Genomic DNA, 21,013 nt, shown 5'->3' with positions numbered 1-21,013 from the left:
AGATTGATGCCACCTCTCCCTTTGCCTTTAGTTGCAACGTTTCTGAATCACCATAGCTCCTGGTAGCTTAGCAGCCTCAGTGCAGACGATGAGTTTCCCAGGGCTTCCAACAACACTGATGCTCTTGAAAGGTGTGCTCCCAAAGGGGGAGGAGGAGGTGTTAAGGGTCCAAAAAATGAAAAAAGAGGGATCTGTGATATCAGCTGTCACCAAGATAGCCCACTATGACGGGACTAAGTTGGACAGAGCTTCTCTGAACATCACTGTCATATCCTTTGTCCACTTTCAATACAGTAAAGGATTTTAGAACTAGCATTCAGGTCAACCAAGCAAAGCAGACTGTAATCATCTCCTTTCACATTCTATTTATTTAAAAAAAATTTTTTTCTTTATTGGTTTTAGAGAGAGAGGAAGGGAAAGAGAGAGACAGAAACATTGATGAGAGAGAACATTTGACTGGCCGCCTCCTGCATGCCCCCCACTGGGGATTTGGCCCATAACCTGGGCATGTGCCCCTACCTGGAACTGAACTGGCGACCTCTTGGTGCATGGGTCAATGCTCAACCACTGAGCCACACCAGCCGGGCTCCTCTCACATTTTGAACCCTAATGACTATTTCACAATCCTTGGCAGAGTACTTCACAAGTCAGAGGGATATGAAATGAACTAGGGTCGGCAGGATGGGTGTGGGTACATGGGGAGTGGAACACTGTGGCTGGGCTCCCTTTCTGGCGAGTTTACTTACAGACAAGAGGTTCTCAGGCCTCTGGCCCTGAATGGTCTTTATCTTAACAGAGGTTAATGGCCACATTTCTCCCTGGAGAAAATGGTTCTCAGAAGTTATGTTCCAACAGGCAAACATAGAGAAAGCTGTCATTTATACAAGTCAGAATGTTTGTAAATTGAACAAACTCTGCCATGTGGCTCATCTGTGCTTATGGTCTAATAAAACAGTATGTCTATATATCCTTTCAGAATTCTCGCCAAACAGAAATGAACTGACTCCGGTGTTTTCTCAAGGCAGAGGTGGCCATGCGCAGCCCCTCCGTGCTCTGTCCCCCAACTGCTCCGCTCTTTGAAGGGAGCTGCTTCATCATGATTTCCAGCCTAAAAGGGAGTCAAGAGAGGCAGAGCTCATTTCAAACTGAGACCTAGAATTTTCATTCCCTCATTACAATAATCAGAAACATGCTTGTAAGAACATTGTGCTTCATGTTCCAGCCCTAGAGCTACCTGATGAGAATTGAGAGTCCTACTCCACACCCTTGTCGTGGAGCATGTGAAACTGATGAGGTCTATATCTTTTTGATGGGCAGCTTAACTGCAGAATAGTCCAGTGAATTTTGAAGATCCTGGGCCAGAGAAATGGCATGCACTGACTTTTAATCCACTTATGTTTGATTACCTGTCAGCACATGGAGGCAAGTTAATAAATTTTCATTGGTAATAATAAAGACCAACCATTAAGTCAAAAACCAACATTCGTTTCAGAATTTAAAATAAATTATTCTTTTGAAAGAAAGGAAATTAAAATGTAAGAATATGTGACCATGTAATCAATTTTAGAGTGTCCTGCTCTAATAAAATTAAGATTTTAAAAAGTGGTAAAAAAAATAAATAAATTGTAGCTGTGTCTAGAAAGAATTAATTTAAAGAGATATGTGCCACTATGTTCATTGCAGTGTCATTTACAATAGCTAGGATATGAAAGCAACGCAAGTGTCCATTAGTAGGTAAATGGATAGAAGTCATGGTACATATATACAGTGAAATATTACTCAGCTATAAAAAAAAGAAAATGAAATCTTACCATTTGCGATAGTGTGGATGGACCTAGAGGGTATTATGCTAAGTGAAATAAGTCAGACAGAGAATGACACATATTGTATGATTTGACTTATATTTAGAATCTAAAAAACAAAATAAACAAACAAAACAGAAACAGATTCATAAACACAGAAAACAAACTGATGGTTGCCAGAGGGGAGGGGTTGGGGCTGGGTGGAAAAGGTGAAGGGATTAAAAACTATAGATTGGTGCCCAGCTGGTGTGGCTCAGTGATTGAGCATCAACCCATGCACCAAGAGGTCACTGGTTCAATTCCTGATCAGGGCACATGCCCAGGTTGTGGGCCCAATCCCCAGTGTGGGGCATGCAGGAGACATCCAATTGATGTTCTCTCTCATCGATGTTTCTATTTTTCTCCCTCTCCCTTCCCCTCTCTCTCTCTCTAAAAATAAATAAATACCTACAGATTGGTAGTTACAAAATAGTCAAGAGATGTAAAGTACAGCATAGGAAATATGGTCAATAATACTGTAATTATTATGTATAGTGCCAGGTGGGTACTTGAAATATTGGGGGGATCACTTTGCAAAGTATGGTTGTTTAACCACTATGCTATACACCTGAAACTAATATAAAATTATATTGAATGTCAACTGCAATTGGAAAATAAAATTTTTAAAAAGTAATAAATGAAATGGATCTAAGGCTCTCTCAAGCTTGAAAGCAGCAAGCGACAGAGCCCTTCCTTCATCACGATGAAGAAGGAATTTTAGTAATCCAAAAATCTTTGTTTGTAATATCCCCATCTCTGGTCTCCTAATTTCCACTAGCAACAGCTTCTGGTTGGGGGCCTTGTATGCTGACATTTTCCACCCAAGTTTTATCAGTTTGTTTTTTGAAAGACAATCACCAACTTATCTTACAAACAGGCTATATTTAAGAGCTAGTTATTAGCAATTTGAAAGACATTTTTACGTGAAAGCTTTGTTATTCAAGCAGCTGGGTTCTCTGGCTAGCCCACAACACCACTTCATCATTAACGATTGCTTCAATCCTGGCTCCTGAACACAGTAGAAAAGAAGGTGGAATGGAAGGATGAGCCCAAGAGAACACCCTTCTGGGAGCCTAGCCTGAGAGTCCCACTGAGTCACTCTTCACTTCTAGCCCAGGGAATGGACAGCTGTGGTAGCCTTAGAACTTCAGATTCTCTGTGTCTGCTAATTCCTAAACTGGGTCTATGAACTCACTGTTGTGGGGGAAGTCAGCTAAAATGGACAAGAAGGGTAGTTTTGAGCACTTTTTAACTAGAAAACAAAATTCTATGCAGAACCCACCATATTGTATAAATACTATGTTCTAATTAAGTGGGAGCAGGAGGTGGGAGCTGAGCCCCGCCCACTTAACCATCTCTCCCTGTGAAGTGTCCCCACAGACTGGTGTGCTACTAAGTTTGAAAGCCACTGGGCTTGATGGCCGCTGATGCTCCTACCCACGGAGGACCTTAAAAGGACCCACTGAGAATGATGGGCATCCCACAGCAGTGTTCCAAACTGCCTGTCCACTTGGAAGGTGCCCTTACATGGAGCCGGGGTTGGGCTGAGGTAAATGGTCTCTTCTGTGATTTTATTATTCTTTTCCACCTTCTATTCAAAATAATATTCTATGTACTATGTAAGAAAATTTTTTGACACACTCATTTATTGCTCTTCAGAAATAACCTAACTTAAGCATCTTAAAAGTTGTGAGTGCCTGAAGGTACAGAGTCCCTTATACATGAATGCCTTTGTCCACTCAGTGAATATTTCTATTGAACAGCTGCCTGCTCTGTGCCAGACAGAGAACAACGATGTAGGCGGTAAGAGCTGTATCAGAGGTAAGCACCAGCTCTACACATCTCTGAGGAGCACTTTTTTGAGACTGGGGGCTGGTGTCAAGGAAGGCCCCTAAAAGGGGATGACTGAATGCTAAGGATTGACTGGAGCCTGTCACTGATAGTGAAGAAGTGTCTACAAGGCAGAGGATGTAGCCTGCACAAAGGCAGGGACCCATGATGAGGGGTAGGAGTGGGTGGGAGGGATGGCAGGGACCCTTTGGGAATGACTGCAAGTGTTTCAGAAAGATGGAGAGGAACATGGGTCATGGGGAAATGGAGAGAGACAGACTTGCAATGAAGGAAGGACCCGATCTCTTCTATAAAATACTATGTGGGCTGAATTTTATACTGAAGGTGATGGGAGTCTTTGAAGGGTCCTAAACAGGGTCATGGCAATAAACTGGAAGATGAATTAGAGACAGAGATAGAGCCCTAACCAGCTCCCTCGATGAGGCAATTTTGCTTGGATTAGAAAAAAAAGATTCTGTGAAGAGACACAGCTCTGAGCCAGGGTGCAAGACTCAAGGGTTGAGAATGGGTCAGTTTCTGCCTTCACTAGGCCCCTCAGCCCGGAGCCTTTGTGCAGTGTACAAGCTGCCCAGCCGCCAGGCAGTCCCCTACACAGAAGAAAGGGGTAAGATATTTTTGCCAGAACAATGGCAGAGGCAATGAAAAGAAAGCTATAAGGTACAGGAGGTGTTTAGAAAAGAGCAATATGAAGACTTGGTCGTAGCTGAGATGGAAGAAGGAATCATGGGTGACTCCCGGGTATTGGGCCTGACTGGGCAGGCAGTGGTCCCGATCACCATGGCAAAAAAATCCAGGGGCACCAGCTTTGGGGGAAAGCTAATAGACTCTGATTTGGATAGGCTGACTTCATGGCTTCATGGGACACCTCGATGAAAGTGTCTAGTAGACTGTGGGATATATGGTTTGAAGCACAGGTAAGACATATTGTCTAGTAATATACATGTGGGTGTCATCAACATGCAAAAAAGAGCTGTGGGAGTTAAGATCACCTAGGCTACGGGTGGAGTAGAAAAGGGGAGGGTTTACCAAAGATTTCCGTGTCATCATTTATTCCTTTGTTGACAACATCTGCAATGAATCATAGATGGAACAATGACCAACTACACTTTCTTCTTTGTTTTTTTATTTCTTTGTTTTATTTAATGTCCAGGGCAGTGGTACTTGCCTTTTGAAAACCTGATCTTAAGCTTTCAGAGGAACAATTGATTTGCCCATCAAAGCCTGTTTAAAAACTAGCTGTGAAGGTTCAGGGAACCAAATCCTCATCGTTTCTGGGAATGTGTCTTTGTCTTTGAAAATCTGATCTGTAATTGTGTTAAAGTGAACCCAATGACTTTGGCATGAGGCATTCTAGGAGCTGCTGCATGTCTCTGGATAAATCTGAGTTGCTACTAAAAAAAAAAAAGGACACTGAAGCAACTAACTGGATTAAAGAAACTAAGCATGACCATGAATTGCAAAATTTCCAGGAAAAATGGTGTTTCAGTAACAACTGCATTTTTCTATCACCACCAATTAGAACAAATGCAAGAGGGCAGCTGAGCATGGAAATGAAAGATTCTCTGAGCTCACAGGCTTGATTGTGATGCTGTCTCTTGAACCATGAGCTGAAACAGACCACGTTCCAAGGACAGTAAAGACCTTGTTCCAATGATGTGTTAGTAATAGTAAGAAAATTAACCCTTAGCCATCTTTCATTTATTTATTCACTCAAGCTACAAGTATTTACTGAATGCATTTGATGTGGCAGGTACCCGTAATTCAGAGAAGCCCCATATCTTTCATGAAGCTGGCCACTGGATACGCCTTTATTATTTTCTATGTCATACCCCTCAGTAGAAATGCCTCCCATGTTTTCCAAGAGTAAGCTTTATTTGTCTATACTCTAAATATCGGGATAGTTTCTTTTAAAGAGTACTGGTGTTCCAGGTATTTTTCCAACACAAGGGAAAGATATCATTAATTCATATGTAATAAGTCGACTCATTTAAGAGGAAAAGAAGCCCAAAGCTCATGTCTGGATAGCTGGTGGGAAACAGCTTTTTACCTGTTGCATATCTAGGGAAATAGTCACTGAATCCACAGAACGGGGAGAGTGAAGGCAAGTGTAACATCAGTTGTGCTGTGATCACTCCTCCATAGGACCATAGGAAGAGGTCAGTTCAGAATCACTTCCCATGGGAAAGAAATGGCCCAACCCTGGCACATGTGGTGGCCTCTGTCCTTTTCAGCTGACATGTAGGAATATCTTCTAAAAACAATGTGCCACATATTCATAGATTAATAGGGTTTGTGTTCCTCAGAAAACAGTTCTCCCAAAATACCAACTCTTCATGTGGATGAACATCCTTCAGGTTAACTACATGATCAAACAGCTGAGCAAATTTCAAGCATAAGAAGACATTGCCAAGTGTACGTACAAAGCAACTCAAAAATGGCATCTTGGTTAAGGGAAAATAAGTTAGTTGTACAAGGCAAGCTTTACAAAATGTTCAGGAAAGTATCTATTACACAAATGACCTAATATTAAGATAGTTTTTTGGTCTGAGTAAAACACTAGATTCCCTTTTCATATTGGTGCTGTGTGGCTTTTATCCCACAGATGTGCATGTAATTTTGCTAACAAGTAGTATGCTTCAGATTTTCCAATTCTAAAATCTGTTCCATAAGGAAGTGAAACTATAAAAAAAGATACCTTTAGGTACCCAACTATTTCTCCTTCATTGCTGCTTGTTTGCTTCTCTGGAATATGTGGGTGGAGGGTTTTGCACCTGAATAGGTCTGGGACAGATGGGAACCCTAGGAAGCAATTTCAACAGAGACACGTGTAAGAAAGAGCGTTCTGACTCCATGCACCGTAGATACATCTGTGGCAGGGTGGAGATGCAGAGAGACCTGGGTAAGGCAGTTTTGGAATAGTGATTCCCCCAAATTTGTTCAGTTCATTGTTGAGTCTGTTTGCTGAGCGTAATTCATCACCTCTCTTCTGTCTTTACATCTCTCTAGCAGGTGCTAATGTTGAACAGGGGACACCAAATAATCAAGGTCCAGATGACTGCAACCCAGATCCCATGCATAGCTAATAACATGTCCTGATTCTTCCTGATCTGCGGGAGGGAGGTGCTCTCTAACCTAGGCAATGGGTTGAATTCGTGTAATAGTTAACGGGTCTTATTTTAAATAAATTCCTTTGAGACTGATAAAAATACTTTCTTATAGAAGAACTTTTCTCCCAGATTGGTCTTCCCTATTCCTCTCACAGAATCAAAGCAAGAAGCAACTGCTCACTTAAGAATTTTTTCTTTTTGACTTTGACAAAGCTGGCTCTTTTCTTTACAAGAATCTGCTTGAGCTCTCCCTTGGCCCTGGTAAAGCTAGTGTTCTCCTCTGTTCCTGACCTACCAGTGCGGGGTGTCATCAGCCCACGTGCCTGTTCCTATGGTACGCATGCAATCATTTAAAGTTGAAATGAGTTACCTTAAAAAGGATCAACAATCTAATCTGAAGGTCTCTTTAGAGTTGTTTATTACTGACCTACCTAGACATAGGAAAATGGCCTACGTCTTTATGGCCAATTCAGTCCTTGGCTTCTCTACTTTTTAAAAAAATATATTTGTATCGGTTTTTTAGATAGAGAGGAAGGGAGAAGGGGAAAGAGATAGAAACATCAATGTGAAAGAGAAACATTAATGGACTGCCTGCTGCACACCCCACACTAGGGATTGAGCCCACACAACCCGGGCACGTGCCCCTATTGGGAATCGAAGTGGGACCTCTCAGTCCGTGGAAGGATATTCAATCCACTGAGCCACACCAGCTGGGAAGGTTCTCTAATTATAAGCATACATGTTTGTAACCTTTTAACTGAGTTAAGTGTGCTCATTTCAGCACAGTGAGCAGCTTTACAGGTGATCACATCTAGTATTAAAAGAAGATGGTACTGAAAATGATGGCTCTCTTTTCACCCCTTAGAACAATGGATGATTAGAATGACTTTTCTAATCATTCATCGAACATTTACAGAAGAGGTCAAAAGGCCAGGTTGTAAAAGTGCAGCATACAAAGGTAAGACAAAGCTTCCACCCTCATAAGGGAGACAGATACATCAGCTAATAATTGCTCTCAGTGTGAGCACAGCCATGGCATATACATCAGGAAAATCGGTGAGCCCCAGCAAGGGGTGATAAACTCAGTCTGAGGAATCAGAAAAGACTTGACTGGACCTTCACAAGCAGAATTACATCCTGCTGTGTCCTGACTTTTATGGTACCCGGGTGATAGATGTGCAATAGAGAAGAATCACTCTTCAAACCAATCTCTCAAGGACCAAAATATAACAGTGCGTTCTGGAAAGTAGGGCAGCTCGTATTCACGGCTCCGGTCCCATCACTTGCCACAGCTAAAGAGGAAGAACTGCTTATTGAAAACACACACTTTGTACCTTTGCTGAAGAATGGATGTGACCTGCTTGCAGAAATTCTCTCCATTTTGAGAAAACTCCTTTAGGTTCTTGTACACTTGATTATACTGAAAAAGAAAAGACGCACAGAAGGATTATGGGCACCTCCAAAGACAGAACTCCTGTAACCTCAGAACGCTGCTGTAGTGGTGACTGTCACTGTAGGTGGTCATGCAGCTGTGGTCTGCACACCTTTTGGGTGGGTTCTTAAAATAAGGACTAGATCTCTCGCCTGGATATGAAAGATTCTGGAGAACTTTTCAAAAAATAAAGTTTGTTTATCTGTCTCTCCCCTAGACCAAATGCAAACAGTTCAGCACTGGGGGACACTTGGACTCTGGCTTCCTGCAGGCCTGTTGTTCCCAGGAGGTTAAAAGTACATTCCGAAATACATCGAGTACTCAGCCATTTTGTGTCTCTCCCACAAATTCCAAAATAATATTTCTAGGTCTTATGACAAATCCTGAACTGTCAGAGTGAGTATTTCTTGGCTGACATATAAAAATGTAAATGAATAACTTGTTAATAAAAATGTGTCCTAATCCCCTCTCTGTTTCATTCAACTATAGTAATAAGAATGTTGTAACAACGAGAGGAACATTTTGATTGAACCACACCTTTATACATTTGCTTCTATCTGAATTTAGCCTTCAGGCTCAAGAATTCTGATGGGAAGTTGTCATTTGATTTAGAACAATGGCGTCCTGAAAACTGTATTTGTAAAGGTAGACCTTGATGACAGTAGATTTTAAGTGCCCAAATGGAGAAAGTAAATGTCAACTGATTCTGCCGCTTTCCTGACACAGAATAAGTGAATTAGGAATAAAAGAGTTTCAAACACACTCTCAGTTTCCAACTGGGAGATGCGATAGAAGACTGCATTTTTCAAAATACGATTTTACACAAGAGCACGCACATTCTGTGTAGGTGAGAGTTGTGCTGTGATTCTGCTCACGCGACGAGCCAGCCTCTTCCAGAACTCAACTGTCCCCAGCAGCAGGGGGCACCGTATTAAGAGAAAAGGGAAGAAAACTCCCATTTACTGAGCGCCTACTATGCATCAGGCACACTCACATACCTGAACACTCAGGGCCATGGTAACCGTTCAGTTGGCACAGTAGCACCTGGTGTATGGTGTAATCAGAGTAGCCCACAGAGGACATAGGTCCACAGAGGAGAAAGGACCTAAAGTTTAACCCAGAAAGCCATGGCAGGATGTGGTAGACACACAGTAGCAGCAATCAGTTTCATTGACACTGCCTGGGACACGAGGCCAGTGGTCAGGGAGCAAAGCTCTTCGTGGTGAACTCCTAAAGCAAGGCGTGCACAATCAGGTGCCGGCAGGCAGTGGTCAGGCCCCGGGGGGGGGGGGGGTAGCGAGCTTGCAGTTGGGGCTGCCACACTGCTCTGGCCCAGGATGGCCAGATCTTCCAGTTGGTCCAAAACAGCTGAAGTAAGGATTGGCATCTGAAATATGACTTTAAAAATATTGTAGCAAACAATTCACAAAATTTAAAACTCTGCAGAGCAAGCAAAACATACCTGTGCTGAGGTCCAGCTGCAGGTTTTCTCATAAACAAATGATTCTCCTGAGAGTCATGAGAGTAAAATCACTATTTGGCAACCAAGCTTCCTCTTGTTATTCCCATAAAACTAACTTGTCATCTATGAAGGATGCGATACTAAAAGCCTTGCACGTACAATGGAAAAATTTTATTGAGCATTTTAATAAAATGTTTAGCTTTTTTTGTTTACTCCTCTGTTAACTAAACATTTTCACTAAATTCCCCTAAGCCTTTCGTTTTCTTCCCATAACACCAAATAACATCCCATAAAGCATAGCTACACCTCATGAGAAGAAAATAGATCAATGTTAGCAGGGCGCACGCCCCAGGAATAGAGTCATTTCCCAGCCTCTATCGCCCTTAGGTGTAGCCATGGGACTAAATACTTCTCAAGGCTTGGGCAAAAGTTTTGCGTGGGGTTTCAGTGAAGGGTCTTCCCTTTCTTTCCTGAATCCTGGACTTAGAAGTGATGACTGATGCCATAAGGTGGTCTTGAGGGTGGATGCCATGTGCTACGATAGCAGAGCAGATAGAGAAAAAGAGCCTGGGTCCCTGATGGCTCAGGAAGCCACCATACAAGCCCCCAACTCTCCACTTTTGAACTTATTTTATGTGTGAGAGTTGTTGTTTTTTTTAAGCCACCAATTTTAGGTTTTTAAAATATGCAGCTGAATATATTTCTAACTCATACACAGTCTTTCAACTTTTATTTTCAATTATGAAACATTTTTATATTTCATAAAGTAATGATACCGATAATAATAGTGATACACATTTAGTACTCACTACATAAGTTATAGAGATATTAGCAGTTTGCTTCTGTTCTCTCTTTAGACAACTGTTTTTCCTTTTCATAATTTATTTGGCTATACTTGGGCACTTATTCTTCCATATGGACATATCTAATTATAATTTCTGTTTTAATCTTCACCCGAGGATATTTTTCTATTGATTTTCAGATAGAGTTGGGGGTGGGGGGAGAGAGAGAAACATCAATGTGAGAGAGACACATCGATTGGTTGCCTCCCACAAAACCCCAACCAGGGTAGGGGGACTGAACTGAAACTGAGGTATGGGCCCTTGAACCTCTGTCTCTTTGGTCCATGGACTGTTACTCTAACCACTGAGCAAAATTGGCCAGGGTTCTAATTACAATTGTTTTTTTTAAATCTCTGTTGGTATTCTAATTGCAATTACATTGTGTGTGTGTGTGTGTGTGTGTGTGTGTGTGTGTGTGTCATTTGGGGAAAATTGACTTTTTTATGGCATCCCATCCAAGGACACAGTAAGTCTTTTCATTTGTTCAAATCTGACTTTAAGTTTAATAAATATTTTTACAATTAAAAAAAAAGAAATGTTGCAAAATATTATCTGTGTTTGTTTTGTTTCTCTTTAGGGTTAGGATTAGGGTTAGGTTTAGAGTGAGGGTTAGGGTGAGGGTATGGGTGAGGTTTAGGGTGAGTGGTAGGATTAGGGTTGCAATCTACACTGTGTATTTTTTATGTAATGTCCCATCTGCTTCTGTCTCCAGCAATGTAGAAACAAAGACCCGACAAACACCAGAGCAAGGCATGCGCTGGAGGTAAGATCTGGACTCACGCTCGCGAAGGGAGGCTTTCTGCTCTCCGACACGCTAGGGCCGGGGTGGGCGTGGGAGAAGACAAAGCGGAGCGATGGAGTGGAGGACTTTGGAGCGTTCAGAGTGGGAGCAAGGACTGAAACCTCCCATCCGGAGAACCAGGAAGGAAGGAAGGGACGCTAGAGGACTGTCCCTATCACTTGAGGACAGTGTGCATTCCGTAGTCCTGGGGTGAGGAGAGGGGACCTCAGGTACCATGTGTGAGGATGGGGTCAGTAGGGGACACCTTGCCCCTACCCGAAGCTGTGAACAGAACCACTCGAGAATATTTCTGTGCACTGGTCTGCAGGGGCTGCTGCATAGCCCACGTTTATCAAGCCATCAAAACTCTCCAAGACACATTTTAAAAATAGGGTCTCCAGATGTCTGGTTCTAGGAGGCCAAACAACCGTGAAAGTTTATAGGCCAGTGATGAAAACTCAATTGCCTTTGGAGGAAGTGGGAGCCTGTGGCAAATAGGAGAGTTCCTGTCTTTCCCAAAGATGTTAAAATTCAACTTTTTAAAGGAAAAAGCTGTTCAAGTAAAGCACATCTTATGGCTTCCGTTGACTCTGAAGATGGCAGTTTTCGATTTTGGAAGATGATTTCCTGTTATTTAATAGACTAGTACTTCCTAAATTGTTCACATTATGGTACACCTAGGAAATGACATTTGTACCAGACAGTGTAATAAAGGGATAGAGTTGTTCCAGGCAGAGACAACTGGTCCATGAGCTCTGCCTGCCCCACCCCGCCCCACCCCCAGCCACACCCTGCCAAGGAACTTGTGTCTCAGATACACCTGTAACCCATTTCCCAAGCTCTGGTGCGCCCGGGCATCATGCACAAGTCCGGAGCTCTTCAATTCATTCCGTTGTTAATTTAGTGATCACATAAGAGCAGGATGTTGTGCTTGTAATAGCAACAGTGAGAATCTTTATCTCTGACCCTATATATACTGTGCTGGACATGCCCCGGCAAACCCTGATAAAGGTGGCATCAATAAGTGAAGGAATTGCTGAAAATACTTCCATTATTTTAGCATAACCCTTTATTTAGAAACAATGATTCTGGACCTTTCATCGTGAACCATCTACTCAGAGTTGAAGACAGAAGCTGTGAAAAGCAGACTTGCATAAATATCAGAGCAGAACCCAGAGACCATCCTGTCCAGAGTGTGTGTGTGTGTGTGTGTGTGTGTGTGTGCGCGTGTGTGTGTGATCGGAAATATAGGAACATATCTGCTTTGAAGGGATGAAATCTCTTGGCCTTGGCTCTGGCTCTTCCTCTCTTATCCCTCCATCCTCCCCACCCCACTCTCATCCACCAGAGAGACTGGGATTCCACGGAGCACAGTTTGGAAACCACCAAAGTCAAATCCTTTTTTTTTTTAACAGTAAAAGGTTCAAAGAGCTAAACAGAAAGAACATCTTTAATTAGAGACAGAACTCTAATTAGAAGTGTTAGGCAAGCAAATCAATGGCAGAACCCATAAAATATATAATGACTAATCAGTAAACTAAAGTAAGTTTACCCAGAGTGCTAGTTCCCTTTAAGTGTTATGAGCAGCACAGAGGTTTCGCCTGATTTCATTACACTGCACAAGAAAGGTTTACTCTGGTCACAGTGATGTGGAAAGGGAATTTTCCCACCACTGAGCTTTCGAATACCTCACTCCACACAACACATTCATTCCAGGAGAGACACTACTATTGATCTTACATCTCCTTGTGCATTTATATTAGCATGTTGCTTCTCCTGGGGCGTCATTAATTACTAGACAAAAACATTTTGGCTTTTTTTTTCTGACTGGTGGTAGAATATTTGGGATCTTTCTAAACCTGTACAAAAATAATAATAATAATCCCTTCACATAGACAACTGGTACCCACAGACGTTTCCTATTCAGTCATTAGGAAAATGTTTCTGCCCAGCGCTTGTAAGCAGATTCTGTTGTGAAAATACTGTCGCAACAAAAAACAAAACAAAACAAAAAAAACTTAGTAATCTAGGCAATTGTCACATGAAATGATTAGCATATGATTTGTAAACCATATAAAATGCTCTCTATGAACATGGCCCTAGCTGTTTTTTTCTGATTTTCCACAATTTGAATGATTGAGAAGGTTAAATCAATTATTGTAGAAAATTTCACTTTTATTCCAGTGCACGTAAAGAGGTTTTTTTTTTCATTTTTTAAATTTAATTAATTTATTTATTTTTGTCACAAATGTTTCTCCTTTTTCCCCCACTGATTCCTCTCACCCCTACCCTCCCCGCCCTGTCCCCAGCTTTGTTGTCCATGTCCATTGTTCATGCACACATGCATACAAGTTCTGTGGTTTATTATATCTCCCCCCACACCCTCTCTCTTGGGGATTGTCACTCTGTACCCCACTTCCACGTCTCTGGGACTACCCCACTCCTCAGAGTGTTATGTTCATTATATTCCACAAATAAGTGAGATCATATGATACTTGTCTTTCTCTGTTTGGCTTGTTTTGCTCAGGATGATACTTTACAGGTCCCTCCATGTTGTCCCAAAAGATAAGAGATCTTTCTTTCTTACAGCTGCATAGTACTCCATTGTGCATAGGTGTCTATTTAGTTCCAGCTATTTTATCCATTCGTCTACTGATGGACATTTCGGCTGTTTCCAGATCTTAGCTATTGTAAATAGTGCTGCTATGAACATGGGGGTACATATATTCTTTCTAATTGGTGTTTCAGGCTTCTTAGGGTACATTCCTAGAAGTGGGATCACTGGGTCAAATGGAAGTTCAATTTTTAACTTTTTGAGGCAACACCATATTGTTTTTCATAGCGGCTGCACCAGTCTGCATTCCCACCTGCAGTGTACTAGAGTCCCCTTTTCTCCACACCCTCGCCAACACTTGTTGTTTGATAATTTGTTGATGGCGGCCATTCTGACAGGTGTGAGGTGATACCTCATTGTTGTTTTAATTTGCATCTCTCTGATGATTAGTGATGTCTCTTAGCCATTTGTATGTCCTGTTTGGAGAGGTGTCTATTTAGTTCCTCTACCCATTTTTTAATTGGGTTCTTTGTCTTCCTTTTGTGGAGTTGTATGAGCACTCTATATATATTGGAAATTACCCTTTATCAGATATATCACTGGCAATTATGGCTCCCATACAGTGGGTAGCCTTTCCATTTTGATGATTGTATCTTCTGCTGTGCAAAAGCTTTTGAGTTTGATGTAGTCCCATGTGTTCATTTTCTCCTTTGTTTCTGTTGCCTTAGGTGATGTATCAGTGGAAATTCTGCTGCATATGATGTCTGAAATTTTGTTGCCTACAGTTTCTTCTAGGATTTTTATGGATTCATGAGTCACATTGAAGTATTTTATCCATTTTGAGTTTATTCTTGTGTAAGGTGTAAGTTGATGGTCTAGTTTCATTTTTTACATGTAGTTGTCCAAATGGTGTATTTATTTTTTGATAATGATGACACTCATAGTGTTAATAAACCATGATAGTCCACTTCAATCTAATTAAGCAAGCATTTGCTGGATGCCTTTCACATGCCGGGCTCTGTGCTAGTGCCCTCCTGTGAGGTAGTAGTTGAAGGCACTGCCCTCTCACTGGGGGATGACTCACGTTTATTCGGCATCTGTGTAATGTTGGAACTCAGGCTGTCACAGATGGACTTTCCAGAGCACACCGACTTCATCCTCTCCCCCTTCTACTTTACAGACGAGGAACAGAGGCCCAGGAAGTGTGGAAGGGCGTGTCACACCTCTCACTGATGCACACACGAGGTGGTCTAGGCCACAGGCCGTCCATCCCAGACCCAGCCTGCCTCCCCACCTCTGCAGGGCGGCAGAACCCCAGGAGCCGCGGATCACTGCACCAGCAGCACCCCAGGAGCCGCGGACCACTGCACCAGCAGCACCCCAGGAGCCGCGGACCACTGCACCAGCAGCACCCCAGGAGCTGCGCGCGGACCACTGCACCAGCAGCACCCCAGGAGCCGCGGACCACTGCAACAGCAGCACCCCAGGAGCCGCGGACCACTGCAACAGCAGCACTTTTCCTACCAGTGCTGGCAACATCTGTGACCCAGGCTGAGCCACCAAGATGGGAGCTCAGGTTGACATGTGAACCAGGCTGGAGGAACAGCCCTGCAGCCTGGTGCTGTTTCACCAGCTGATGAAATTAGGGGAGGGTCTGACTGCATGGATCCCGGAAGGCCTGCTTGGACAGGTCCCTCCTACACACTGCGGGAGTGAGTGAAAGAAACCTTGCTTACAGCTTTTTGTGTGCCCTGGAATTCTATGGCTTTGTTTCATAGGAAGGCACTACTTTTTTTTTTTTAATGATTAGAATATTTCATTTGGAGATAATTCGATCCTGTTTATTTCCTTGAACGTGGGTTTAAAAATGATTTCACTTGGCACTACTTTTAGGGTTAGAAGCTAAACTCACCGGGATGCAGGCATCAAGCCTCAGGGGCAATTCTTTCCCTTTTCAAAAACAGAACTTAAAAAATCTTCTTCAAAGAAGCTCTGATACCTCACGATGAGGTCAAAGCCACACACAGTGTTTAGACCATCTTCGTGCTACCCAGTTGGCTAATTTGATCACAGACACTGCCCCAGCGCTTTGAGGTTGAATGGCTCAGCTCTAGGCCTAGGTTGTCCGCCGTTGAAGCATAACCTAAATAAGAGATTAAACTTTTTTTTTTTTTGTATCATGGTCCCTTTGGTGGTCTGATGAGGCCAATTTTATTCAAAATAGTATTTTCAAATGTATAAAATAAAATAATAGGATTACAAAGAAAACTAATGATAGATAGATGATAGATAGATAGATAGATAGATATAAACATTTTAAAATCATGCTATTATGTGTGCTTTTTAATTAAGAATTACCCAAACTTCTAAACTACATTGAGTGTGAACAATATTTCTAGATATTTGCGAACAACTTTTAATATCATATAAAATATATGTGATTTTTCTTGGTTATAAAGTGGCAGACACTTCAGTGGTGGTACTGGGTTACTGCTTATATTCAAAATTAAAGGAAATTCAAAATTTCAGTTATAAACTAGTGCAAATAAAAAGATCATGTTTTTCTCATTGAAATTCATGCAACCCGCTGGTTTGGATACGTGGACCACTGGGGGAGACTGGGTTAAGAACTGCAGCCAAGCTAAGGCTGTATGAATTAACCGTGTTCTGTGCAGCCCTTGGCACTCATGGAATGGGACATTTTGCACATGGTTAAAGCTTTGGGTTCTTTTATAAAACTATCCAAGTGTTTCATACAGCATTCGTTTACTTAACAAAATGCATTAATAGTAACAAAACCCATCCCTATGTTTCATTTTGTTCCCAAACTGCAGCCTCATCTTGGCACAGGACTGTGCCCCAAGCATACGCAAAGACTGCACCCGGAAATTGAGTTGGACTCTTGAAGAAGATGAAGCACATGAATAAAGCCTCCATGGCTGGGGAGGATTGAGAATCCCTGATGGGACAGCCACTTCCTCTGGACTCCCAGACCACTTCTGGTGGCACTGGGCCATAGAGGTAATGACCTTCAAGGTAGAGGAAAGGTAGGAGTCCTTGGGTCAATGGTTGGACGTCAGGAAAAGGGCTCTTCAGCATGTCAGGGAGGGAGCATTAGACGCACAATGATGTGGTTACGGGTGGTCTTGGGGCTGCTCAAAAGAATACATTTCTCCTCGCCTCTGGGCTAAAGGCAGCCTTAGGAAAGGATGTTAGGATTTCAGCTTATTTTTTTAACTTAGTCAGGCCTAAGTGTCCCTCTCTTCTATCTCACTCTTCCCTTGGTCTTATTGTCATCTTTGGTAGCTGTTGGTGCCAGGTTTTTCCTCTAGGAATCCAGCCCCTGTCCCACTCAACCCTCCTCATGCAACAACACAATCAAACTGTTAATGGTGAGAAAGGAGTTAACATTTTAGAAGGGAGCAAATGCAAGGAGATAAAATAAACAAATGGCAAGTAGATAAACCATAAAAAAAAACTTTAAAAAAATGATCTGTGCCCGGCCGGTGTGGCTCAGTGGATTGAGCATCATCCCGTGGACTGAGAGGTCCCAGTTCAATTCCCAGTCAGGGCGCATGCCCAGGTTTCAGGCTCAATCCCCAGTGGGGGGCGTGCAGGAGGCAGCCAATTGATGTTTCTCTCCACATTAATGTTTCTATCTCTCTCTCTAAAAAATCCATAAAACATATATATATATACATACATATATATATATGTATGTATATATATATGTATATATATATAAAGTTATCTGTGCAAAAGATTGGAGGAAATTAAAGGGGAAGGGTTTCTTTCTTCAAATCTATATACAACCATATTGCTTTTGTTTTTTTTACATTAGACATTACTTTTGCATTTAAAAAGTAAAAGCAGGCAGAGGCTGCTACTGTATTGTCATTATTACTATTACTAGCCATTACGATGTCATCTCATTTCTCAGATCTGACTCCTGAACTCATTTTGTGGAGCAGCAGTTACAGGTCCTTCTCTAAGCCTGTGCTCTCCACATCCAGTGGGCTTTTCTATGGCTCGATTGCAGTCCTATTTATCTGCTTTTCCGCAGTTTTACTTTTAAAATAAAATACTTGAAAGGCCCCTTGCTTCTGTTTTTAGCGATTTTTGCTTCTTGGCCCCAGATTGGGATAACACAATGGCAGTCCTTGATTACTTTATTTCCAAAGTAATATATCTTCCTCCTCTTTATTTCAGTTGTTCCTTATTTTGTAAATTACATCCCTGTTAGTGCTGCTAACACCTCACAAGTCTTTGGACTTTTGACTCCCATTCTATTTTTGGTAACGCTCCCAGGGCTGAACAAACATATTGGTAAACCTGTCTGAGAACTACAACAGGCTGGACAGAATGGGGAGTCTAGCCTTCCTCCTGCAGGAGTTGGCAATTCTTGACTTTCTAAAAGATATGAGAAAATATGCAAAAATCTTCCACCCTAAATCCCTTCTCAGAGCCCAGAACTGGCTGCAGAAATTCTGCGTGTCTGTGGGCACCACTGGCGTGTGCCTTAAGAATTTTTTCTACACAGCCACCATCTGCATGCAAATGTACCCACTCTGGGTTTTTCTAAGAATATGAGAATAGAAGATGACAATGACCTGCCTAGGCATTTGCTAGAAAAATGAATTGAACCAAAGAAAAACCACGGATTTTTGTCCCACAGCCAATATCGAAACACATTTAGTTCCTGAGCATCTCAAACTCTTTACATTCAAATACATTCCTACATAAACCGACCCCTCAGCAGCTTTCTCACACACAAAGATGCAAACCACAGCAAGCTACTCACCGAACAGTTTGTGAGGGGGTCCCTCATGCTGAAATGTGTTTCGCGTCTGTCCTTTTAAACTATGCTCCAGCATCCAGCTTTTCACGCTCAGGACACACTGCCCTCTCAAGGTTGGGTGTGCCCTAGACTTCCTGGATTCAGAGGACCTAGAGTCCTTGTCAAACACGCTGAAGAGGAAGTCCCACCCTGGACTTTCATCCGTTTGTTTACTGAAATAGCAGGGAACTCCGGGTGAAGAGAGCTGGTGTGAGATGGTGAGAAAGACTTCTGTGAATACTTAGAGGGCAGGAGACTGAGTCACCCTGTGAGAAAGCCTGGAAGCTGCGACGTGTCCCCAGAATCCACGCGCTCCCGGGGCTGATGCACACTCTCTCAACGTGCTGTGCTAGTGACGTTGTTCAGTCTCTGTACCTCATGATGCTTGGATGTGTTGAGGCCTTTTGGACCTGGGAGGGCCTGCCCCTTCCAGGGTCAGCTAATTCCTAAAGATGGCAGACAACTTGCTGTTGAGCACATCTTTGATATGCAAACAACCAAGCCAGATCCCAGACCCTCTCCCCCTTCTTGAGCTAAAGCTCACAAACCAAGTCCATATATCTCCTGCACTAACTCACCCCAGCTCTGGGTACCACACCTATATAACTATACCCACAGTGGAAAGTATCTAGAAAAGGCCACCCAGGAGCTGGGATACTTTAACCTCTGGGGGCCTAACTCAACCCAACCCTCATTCCCAGCCCAACATGGCCAAGAGGCTAAGCTTAAGAAGAATTTTTCGATGCTTACTCAAAAGGATAAACAGGACTAGAAATCAGCCATCAGCAACTTATTTTTTTTTTTTTTATTGCTTTCTCTGCACCTGTGGTTCTAGTTATTAATCCTTAGATTTCCATCTGATGGCCTGTTGTGTTGTAACAGTCACTGGCTGACAGTGAGCAGCTTTGCTCTGACTGGAGCCCACTCCCAGCTCCCATTCAAAAGGATCTCCATCAGCAGAGCACAGTGGGACATTCAGGGTTGTCAGGTGGGCCGGCTCCATTCATCTGCCATGGGTACGCAAGCTCCAGCCTAAGGTCCTTAGAAATAACAAGTGGGGGAGGGGTGGTTATAATGAGAAAAGAGAACTTGCCCTGCAAGCAGAGTGGAGTTGTTACCAGCAAAACGACACCAGAATATTACCAGCAATGGACCTCAGTTCAGCAACCTTGGTTGAACTGAATTCTAGCTAAGAGAGATTTCAGATCCAAGACTCAAATAACAAGCAAAAGTTTATTTAGAAAGTCACAGAAGTAGAAGAAGTGAGCCATGGGAGAAGTAAGCCAGCTAGGCTGTGGCGACTCAGGAAACAAGTTAGAGGCAAGGCAGGGGTGTGCTGGAGAGAGAGGGAGCCTGGCTGGGTCTTCCCCTGAGGGTTTGTATCCCCTCTCTAAAGTCAGAGACCTTAGGGGAGATCCCAGGGGAGGATTTCAGTAAAATATTCATCAGCTTTCTAGACTGGTTTTCAGGGTTGTGGTCTCTACTGATTGGTCAACACCAGGGCGGAGGGTCATCAGTCATGCAGCTGGTCCTGATGCCAACCATGGCATTGCCCCTCCTGGCCTTGCTGCTTTTCTGGGCCTGGAGCAGAAACACAGCTGAGGCCTAGATGTTATCTCTAGTTTGACCCAGATTCCGTATTTATGGTCAATAGACCCAAGGCTTTGTTCTTAAGATTATTTGATGTGGGTCAGAATCTCATTGTCCTGAGGGCTTAATGCTTAAGGAAGTGGTTGTGCAAAGGCTTGTATGGGAGTCATATGAGGCTATGCTCTGGCCCCTTTATCCTCCTCTAAGGGGGTCTACCACATGACTAGCGACATGCTAGGGGAGGAAAGGTCAGGGGAGGGTCCAAACCCCATGACCTGCAATATGAAAAGTCTCGAGGTCTAAACTGCATGACCATCGATATGCTAGGGGAGGAAAGGTTACCCTGGGGGCGAGGATCCACTCTACAGTTGTTCGTTGCTAGGCACCGAGGGCTTTCCCCTCTGCTGGCCTTCCATACCTGGCCCACCATCCTTGCTCTGCTCATGCCTAACTGCCTACCACAGAGAGCGTGGGTCCTTGCTCAGGGACCACCATTTACACACTTAATACTGTTCTCCCCTTAGCTTCTCTGAAGGAACCTCATCACTGGAAGTCAAGACACTTAGCAGTAGCCATCGATGGGCTGGAATTGGACAAGACTACCCGCAAACTGAAAGATGTGTAGAGACAAATGATAAGCTTAGGTTAATAGCATGTCACTCAGACTCCCCTGCACGAAGCAGTTGTAGATAAACCGGGCTGAAGCCTTAGTTCTA

The 21,013-nt window shown here is 43.0% G+C and overlaps 1 protein-coding gene across 1 annotated transcript in view; it reads right to left on the bottom strand.

The window, feature by feature from the left end:
* NOSTRIN (nitric oxide synthase trafficking) overlaps positions 1-18,734 on the bottom strand; it is a 56,109-nt gene extending 37,375 nt beyond the window's left edge. Inside the window, exons 1-2 of the mRNA XM_036254624.1 lie at positions 18,672-18,734; positions 8,134-8,219 (exon numbers count right to left, since the gene is read on the bottom strand). Coding sequence (XP_036110517.1) covers positions 8,134-8,219; positions 18,672-18,698 — 113 coding nt within the window. The 5' untranslated portion in view covers positions 18,699-18,734. The remainder of the gene's footprint in view (positions 1-8,133; positions 8,220-18,671) is intronic.
* Positions 18,735-21,013: the final 2,279 nt, after the last annotated feature.

Source organism: Molossus molossus, unplaced genomic scaffold (assembly GCF_014108415.1).
Source record: "Molossus molossus isolate mMolMol1 unplaced genomic scaffold, mMolMol1.p scaffold_m16_p_11, whole genome shotgun sequence".
NCBI lineage: Eukaryota > Metazoa > Chordata > Mammalia > Chiroptera > Molossidae > Molossus > Molossus molossus.
Note: the sequence above shows the minus strand (reverse complement) of the source record. Positions and strands in the feature narration are given on the sequence as shown.